Here is a 9,080-nt window from a genome sequence, read left to right as displayed (position 1 = left end):
ATCCATCCATCCATCCATCCATCCATCCATCCATCCATCCATCCATCCATCCATCCATCCATCCATCCATCCATCCATCCATCCATTTTCTTACACGCTTGTCCCGAATGGGGTCGCGAGGGGTGCTGGTGCTACACCAGTCAATGGGCGAGAGGCGGGGTACACCCTGGACAGGTCACCAGTCCATTGCAGGACATTTCATTTTAGCGTTATGTATTCTTTCTGAATATAGGTTATTGTTGTTAAGTCAACAATAAAGAACTAAAGAAAGAAATTGTGATATCAGGGACATATAGCCTAATTAAATTTAAAGAAATACATTTTTAAAGGTTTATTTCATGTTTCAAGGAACCAAAAACCCCAGCTCAAACAAAGTTGGCCCTCTTTATTACACTTACTATGTCTGATGTTAATATTAGTTTGATGATCTAAAACATTTTAATTGTGACAAACAAAAAGAAAAAGTAGAAGTGCCTCCAAGTCATTGAAATAATGACTTTTGTGTGACATTACAGGAGGCATTTGAGCTGCCTTTCACATTCATCCTCATGGTTAGTAGGTATGAGGGCAATGTAAATATCCTGCTGCCACCTGAAGAAATGGATGATCTGTTTAGATGCTGGAAATATGCTCCAGTTGCCTCTGACCCCTCTCTCACCCCAATCTTAGCAGCTTGGCATGTCTATATCTATCCCTGCATGTTATTCTCAGTGTGTCATCACTTTTTGCTCCTCCACCACCAGCTTCCCACTTCTTTTGGTGTCTGTAAGATTTCTTTTCTTTCTCTTTACTGTTTCCTTATCCTCAAAGTTTTTTTTATGTTTCATAAGGAGTATACACTGCAGCACAGAGCAATATAATGCACTACAATGAAGAGCAGATACAGCAACTATAGGATCACTGAGGAATTTGGTGTAATATAACAGTTTCTTTTCCTTCTGAGCTCCTACCTGTTACATGTTTATGAATATATTGCCTTTAACGTTCCTCACTGTAAAAACATAAAAAGTAATTTCCTTATAACCTTGAATTATTTTCTATATCCAGTTTGAAGTCGCCTCGTGTATAATTTTAGTCAAACAGCTCCAGAGTTTAACATTTCAAAGAAACTACTCTTGCCAAAACTTCAGTCTGTTGTGATATATTAAAGGAGATTAACTTAATTATATTATGCATGATGCACTTCAGAGCACAGTGTCAGCTCAGATTTACCAGTCTGATGAAACAAACTGTGTTTCAGAGGTGTTATCCATCACTGCAGAGGAACAGGCACCACATGACTGCCCACCGTCTGGAGAGCCCAAAACTAAACCTAATTTTTTAAACAAAAATGAGCTGAGCTCACTGCTGCTTTGGAAGGTGATAAATCATGAAGTTAAGAGGTTATGAGCTCTGAGCAGCAATGCATGTGGAATCAGCTGCTGGAGCCTATATGCACCAGCACACAAAGCAGAAATAGCTTTATTTAAGCACATCAACTTTCCTATCTTGTCTCTTTAGGTTTAATGAGTCATAATGAAAAAAAGGGAGTGTAGTTCAGTGGAAATTACCATCTCAACGCATCTAAGTCATAAATTTTTTCCTTAGACAAACATGTTTCATAAGCCGGCTGTAACCGTGGGTGCTATGTGGAGCTGCCAATGTCCCCCACTCTTATAACTGATACCTTTTTGCTCTTGATGCCAACTTTAATTCGCTGAAGTAAATCAGTCTAGATAAATCAGTTCATCACAATGCGAGGTCTAACACAAAACAGGCGGCTGTGCAAATTGTGTCCTTGCTCAGATATCAAACAATCATCCTCGTCATAGTTCTCATAGTTTACATAGTGCAAGACAGTAATGAATTTTTAAAAAATTCATCATTGCATTGCATTGCATCGGTGCCTTCATCATTTTCGATTTCAGAATCTGTTATCGCACACCATGTCTAGATGGTGTGGTCAGGTGTGTGTTCGTAAAAGTTACATTTCAGCTGTTTTGTTTAGAGTCCAGCCTGATAAAAAAAAAATGAAGCTGGAAAAAAAAAAAAACAGGGAGATGAGCATCTCAGAGAAACTGAATGTGTGGGAAAGTTGAAGTCGTTCTGTTTATCTGATCATTTTTAAAACAATAAAATGCGTCATAGTTGCTTATTGTTTTGCACAACTTCTTTGACCATTTTTTAATTTAGATCTTTTCAGATAATTAAGCATAGAAACGCACTGATCAGAAGTTTTCTGAATGTTTTCTGATGTTTGGAAATTTAAAAGCTTTGACACATTAATACTTATTTTTGCTGACACTAATTTCTTCTTAAAAATGTTCATTAACAGGATTAGCAGTCAAGATTTTGATTCTCTAGTCTTCCTGTTTAACACATTCCTTCATTTATAATTTAAATTAGACGCAGAAGTAATCAAAAAATAAATCAAGGAAACACTTTTTTAATATATGGTTTATTGTTATTCTAAAGTTTGATTTAAATGGCTGACTTTTTAATGTCTTATACAAGGGATTAGTGCAATCAGCACAATTCCCATTAACAGTCTACAGCAGTCTGTACACAAAAAGATAAAAGCTCCTGAGATTATAAAAAGCTGTAAACAGCTTAATAAAACTCATCTTTTATTCCATCTTGATGAAAGTGGGATGTAGTTTCCTGTCTTACAGTTTACTCTGCTTCCTAACTAATTATGAAAATAGCTGACCTTGACCCTTTCTTCAGTAAGAGCTTCAACACTGAAGAGGGATACAGTTGGTGGTATGAACAAAAATGCCTGATTTTTTAGTGTCTGATTGTTAGTAGCTGCTCAGGGCAGGCCAAGCAAAAAACTAAATATTTCTCATTGCACCTCTACTTTAGATATATTTATTTCCATTTTCTTTTCTTGGGTGACAGCAAGTTATTATCCTATTTGTTTTAACTTAGCATTATCTTCACCATTGTTAACTTTCTAAAAGCTAAACTGCAAAATGTACCCTTATTTGGACAGAGATAATAACTTTTAAAGCCTAGAGAAAAAAATGTTTTGTGCCATTAACCGTAAAAAAAAAAAAAAAAAATGCATCCATTGATCTCCAGAGCTTTGGGTGTTAAATACATTTCCCAAGATGTTCTGGTTTCCATGTAAGTCTTATGTTACATTTGTTTTCCTCTTCTTTCTCTCAGAGCTCATTCAGAACGGCCGGCTGCTAACACTGCCACTGGATGCAGGAGACCTCCAGTCCCTGCTGCCGGATGAAGACAGGAGGCGTCTTTATGTGGCCATGAAAGATAATCTTCTCTCCACAAGTCTGGATGACATAACACAGAACCCACGGAAGGTAGGACATGGAGTACATACGCATGTCAACACCATGCAAAGGAAGAAACCTTAACCAACTCATCTGCTTGACTCAGCACACATGCACAAATATAAAGATATTTATTAATAAATTTGATAGTATAGTGGATGATTATTGTGTTGTAGTGAGCAAAACAACGGATAAAAGCTATTGAAAAATCAATTTAAGAACTGACTTTAAAAAAAAAATCTTCTTTCTTGACTTATACTACTTTAAAAACTGTTGTAGGCATTTAAAATGCTTCTGTAGAATTTTAAAGATTCATAATAAAAGCATTTAAAGCCATATGCATATTTAATCTGGTTTTGCTGTGGACAATTTAAAGCTCAGCTTGTTTACTCCAATTCACTGATAACCAAGTTATGTTCTTTGGGGACTAACTCATATATTTTTTTGTGATTTCCTCTTAGCGAATTTGAAGCACCTTCCCTGCATCATATTTCTATAGCTTTCAGATATGTTACTCCATCAACCATGCTCATTAAATCGTTAACTTTAACTTTGACTTTTTTTTTGACTTGTCTAAATAAAAACTGGCAATTTGAATTCTGTAACTGTGCTAAATCAAAAAGCAAAACCAACATAATTGACTCTAATCAAGCCACAGTTTACTTTTAGGCTCAACTCTAAATTCCTAATTTCCTCTACTTTCTCATTACTGTCATTTCATATGTGTCTCCATTCTTCCTTTTTTAAATCCTGTACAAAATAAAATATCAAAAATATAAAATTTACATTGTTAAACAATTGACAAAAGTAAAAGCATATTTTTCTTTCTTATCATATTTTTTTTATAAAACTAAGTCATACACAGTGGAGGAGGTTTGGGGGGCATAACCTGAAAGCCTTGATCTGCATCTGAGACCCGTTTTACGTGAAGAATAACCAAGAAATTAAGATTTTGTAAAGAGAGAAAATGAGAAACTGGATATTAGGTTGGGGGATCAGACAGATGAGTATTTCTTATCACGCACTGCTTTATACAGAGCAATGTTATTTTCAAATCAATTCTGAATGTAGCAGCAGGTCAGTGTGAAGAACCTGAAATGATAAAAGGCTGCCTTTTATAAGCTTACTCTGAGTTTTTAAATATTCCTTGACAAAAAAAATCCATAGTACAGAGTCCAGGATAGAGATGGAATCAGAAATTGCCCATAAGTTAAAAGAACTGGACCTGGTAGATGAACCAAAATGAGACAACTGCTCGGCCAAAGTCTAAATATGTCCGGCTATGAAAGTTACCTAAAGAGATGATGAACCAGCCAGTGTTTTAACTGTTAGGAAATCCGCCAGTTGGTCCCTGCCTCACACCTTTATTAATGTGAGGTATTAAAACCGCACTGACACACCAGAAACTATGTTTTTTTTTTTCATTTTGTTATAAAAAATCTATTTGAATATGAAAAGACGTACATGTGCATCAGAAAATCTCTGTTTTGTAAATAATTTTACCTACAGAGCCCGAATCCCTGAGGCAAGAAGCGTTCTCTTTTAAAAACCAGCTGATCTTGTTCCCATGCTGCAGGCGCCGGTGCAATAAACTCATCAGGCATTGATGTGGATAACAATCATACTCTCACACAGCATCACATTCAGAATCGGCTGAGAGAATCTCATATTCATAGGTCATAAATGTATGCGGGGGAGGGAGCTGTTTGAAAGAACGATGAAGTTGAAGATTTTAGGTATAGAGTATCCTGTTTCACACCTCAGGTCCAACACCACATCCGAATTGCCAGACAGACACGTTAATGGCTGACTGAGTTCAGGGTCACAGCAAGGACAGCGGCAGTGCTGCCTTTTCATAACCATGACCTGTCGGATCAAATCAATATCCTCATCAGTCAGCGGTGCACGCAAGCCGTCAGAGAGCCAAACAGGTAGGCAAGCAGACAAACAGCTCCTGAAACGGACAGACTGCCACCGGTTATTCCAGCCAGCCACCCACTGTGCCAGGCACACTGCCACTGAAAGGAGAGATAGATTTAACCCACAATCAGCTTTATGTGGATTTCACATTTATCACATTTCCACAGATAGTAATTATAGGCTGTTTAAACCTTTTTATGCCAAGTACAGTTATTATGGTGAAAATATCAACTTTCTGTTAGTTTCTTCTGCTGGATTCCAAAGCTGATTAAAATGTTTAGTGTTTTATTTAAATACTGTATGTTTGCACTGTAAGCAAATGATAAAACACATTTTGACAAACAGATTGACACGTAACTGATGCCTCCAGTTCGTCTCAGCCCAAGGCGGGGAGCCGAATGTTAGCTGTCGCCTTTAGAGACGTCATACTTCGATGAGGCTACAATAAAAAAATAAATAAATAAAACAGCGGAAAAAAAAACCTCAAGGCATTATTTTTGTGAGAGTCTACAGCTGGCAGCCTCCATTACACAGAAAAGGTCACCACGGGTTTCATTGTGTTTTTGTGGCTCTTTGTTTTCAGACTCCTCCTTTAATCGTGGTCCCTTCTTTTGTTTCTCCTCTAAACTTTAAACATTTTCAGCACCTTTTTTTTGATTTATTAGGTTTCACTCTTCCAGCATGGGGTTTGAGATGACAACCAGCATGCTTTGCACTGTGGGATAAATTCCCATTAACCACAGCTTTCACCTGGTGGTACCCTTCCAGCGGTGGTCCATGTTCCTGTCAGTGTGTGGTACTGGAGATTAGGCCGAGTGCGGTCACTAATCTAATCTGATCATCTTGGCTCCGCAGCGGGCTCTGCGGGGATGACTGCATCGGGGAACCATTACGGGACCTTCTGAAATTGTTTCCTAAAACCACCAGTATTTGTCACTAATGACTTTCTTTAAATATATATGACATATTCTACATGGAGAACTGACTCTCTGTCGCGTTGTGTTTAGGCTAACCATGAGGTCAGGTGCCTCTTTATATTAATTAATGCCAATAAATATGAGAGTTTTAGAGCTGTGATTTTTAATTGTTTCTTCAAAGAGAAATTGTTTGCTTCTTGTTTTTTTAAGGGCAGCTTTAGCCATTTCTGTGGTATGCAGTGATACATATCACTTACCACTCAGCCTCATGACTCTGGTCTCTAAGGGAATGACTGAGAAAGGGAAATAGCTTTATTAGTCATGTAGCTGCCATTGGGAGGAAGAGCTTCACCTCTTTCTCTCTGACCTGCAGTTTTTTCTCGAGCTCAATTATTTCCTCTCTGTTTTCATTTGAACCAAAAGGGTGGGAAAAAATATCACTTTTTATTATTTACACAGATTAAATTCTAATGCAGAAAAATGTGACATTTAATTTGATTAGGGTGTTTTGATTGTATTAGTGGTGAGGTTAGAAAATGTCAATGTTATAAGTACATTTTTCATGGATGATAGTCTTACCTGAACACAAGGTGAGCTCATCCTTTACCTCCCCACTCACACTCACACAAACACACTTCAACAGAGACAAAAAGTCTTATATTTCATTCAGCTACAGGGAACTTTTATGGATCAACATTGTAAAGTGGGAAAAACATTAAAATTTGACCAGACTGTGCATTTTTGTGAGGTGTTTGCTGAAGTCACCTTTCACTTTGATACCCTCAAAGGCCCCCAAGGCTGGTTGGAGAACATCAGTAAAGTGAGGAAGTGTAAAGTGGAGTCTGGTTATAAAACCTCGAAAACATAACAACTAACCTATTAGCACACCCACATTAACAGACTAATCAACAATAGCTTTTAAGAAAGGAGCAATCAGAAGCTAAATTATGGATCTGGAGGAGTTGCAGAGATTCTGTTCAGGTTGAGAGCCATTAGTTATGGGAATATAATAGGAGCTAATTACATGGAAATCCTAGAAATGAATCCGAAGAGGACATTAAAATGAGGTGTTGTCCTTTTAGTGGGACAACAATGCTGCAAACACAGTCGATTTAATGACTGAAGAGGATTCGTGTGTCAGAGCTCAGTCCTGAATTATTTCAGGTGCAAGACATTAAAATAGTTATTCGCAGACACCATCCATCACATCTCACTGGCTTTTATTTTTTTTTGTAAAAAAAACTAAAAGCTGAAAGGTTTCTCAAAGTACTGAAAAATAAAAATCTGAAAAGCGTGCACCTCCTTCTGTCTTAGATTTATTACATCAATACTCACATTTATTTATTTTTTTTGTTTACATTATGGAAAAATGTAAAATATTTCAAGGGACATTGACAGTTTTAGAAGTTGTTTATACCTTCAAAAATATTTCTCACAAGTCCAAGTGCTTAAGAGCTTGAATGCTAAGTGAAAGTGGTGGTAGAGCCTGTTTTTTTTTGTGTTAAAGAAATAAATCTATAAAAAAAAGCATCAGGTACAGATCTACATTTTGGGCTTACTGGGTACTTCTCATTGTCTGCTGGTCAATAAGAAACACCCAATTCGTTCTGCAGGTGCAGTCAAATTGTAGATTAGTCATGCTGTCACCGTCCCTCCTGCCCTGACAGTTTGGCCCATTATCAGGACTCATCAATGCTTGCCAGTTGGTTTTTATTTTTCTCCTCCCTGAAGCTGTTGCTCTGCTTAGACTTCATCCAGATTAGTCATGTGCTGTTGGCTCTCCCTTCCTGGCGGCCTTTCTGAGCACCTGCTGCTTCCAATTGCTGTTTATCAGAAAAGTAGAGTGAGGAGAAACGAAGGCAGAGTAAAAAAAAAAAAAAAAAAAAAAACCACAACAAATTTTTAAATGTCTATCTCTCACTCTTTGTCCTTTCTTTGCTCTTTCTCTTTCTCTGTAGCTTTACTGGCCAGCCAGTCCGGACCGTGTCCAAGAATGCCTCATGGCTGGAAAAGATTCAGAGGTGATTCAAGGCTCACTCACAGATACCGACACACATGATTAAACAAAAACAGCAGCAAGCTAAATAGGAACTAGTGTTTTGCCTTGAATGGAGTTGAGTTAACCATCATTTAGATAATCTATGGACGTGTTGTCAGTCAGAATGCTGCACAGATAAAAATCTCCAACTGACAGATCAGGCCTATTCAGCTTTTTTATTTTATTTTTCACTGCATGTTGCAATGCGATACTGCCAAACAAGACCTGCCTGAAATGTTCTGCAACAATAACCCAAAACAGTCGCATGATAGATTATGATCTACTGCGGAAGTGAAGCTGATTGAATCCAATTCATTTAGGAACTGTAAACAAACAAAAACTCTGAATGCTGGTAGGGGAATCAAGATTCAGGGAAGAACAAATCATCACATTTAGGAAGACAGATTGTTATTCAAATGTTTCATGTGTTGCTTGAAACTGAAAACAGGTTTTCACATTGCTTTAATTATTTGTTCTCTGTTTTTTTCCGTGAACAGCTGGAGTGTGCAAACTTCCTGCGAGTTCTGCAGCCTTTTAATCAGACTCACCTGTATGTTTGTGGAACCGGGGCCTTTAATCCCCGCTGTGCTTTCATTGCCACCAGCATCTTCCACCAGGTAAGAAATGCAGAAACACATACATTTAAAAAACTACATTAAACTCAGACTTAGACATTGATCACTTAATATGCTGCTTAGAAAGTTAAAATGACAAGGAGGAGTATACCTGTGCATAATATTATTTTAATTAATACCTCACATTGACATTTGCACACGTTTATGGTATATTTATGTAAGTGATAGTTCACTATGACTTTGTCAATATGTTATGTACATATTTTCAAGTCAAGAGCAAATAGAACCCTTAAAGTTACTGTAAATAAACCTGTTTGGTTCTTAGGCTGTTATAGTTAACCATATATATATATAT

At 37.3% G+C, this 9,080-nt stretch overlaps 1 protein-coding gene across 1 annotated transcript in view; it reads left to right on the top strand.

The window, feature by feature from the left end:
* The window catches only part of LOC107099135 (semaphorin-3A-like), a 71,535-nt gene that overhangs the window by 29,131 nt on the left and 33,324 nt on the right, over positions 1-9,080 (top strand). Inside the window, exons 2-4 of the mRNA XM_015397138.1 lie at positions 3,151-3,305; positions 8,071-8,133; positions 8,648-8,767. Coding sequence (XP_015252624.1) covers positions 3,151-3,305; positions 8,071-8,133; positions 8,648-8,767 — 338 coding nt within the window. The remainder of the gene's footprint in view (positions 1-3,150; positions 3,306-8,070; positions 8,134-8,647; positions 8,768-9,080) is intronic.

This window comes from Cyprinodon variegatus, unplaced genomic scaffold (genome assembly GCF_000732505.1).
Source record: "Cyprinodon variegatus isolate N-32 unplaced genomic scaffold, C_variegatus-1.0 Scaffold839, whole genome shotgun sequence".
In the NCBI taxonomy this organism is placed as follows: Eukaryota; Metazoa; Chordata; class Actinopteri; order Cyprinodontiformes; family Cyprinodontidae; genus Cyprinodon; species Cyprinodon variegatus.
This window is presented reverse-complemented; position numbering and strand designations above follow the sequence as displayed.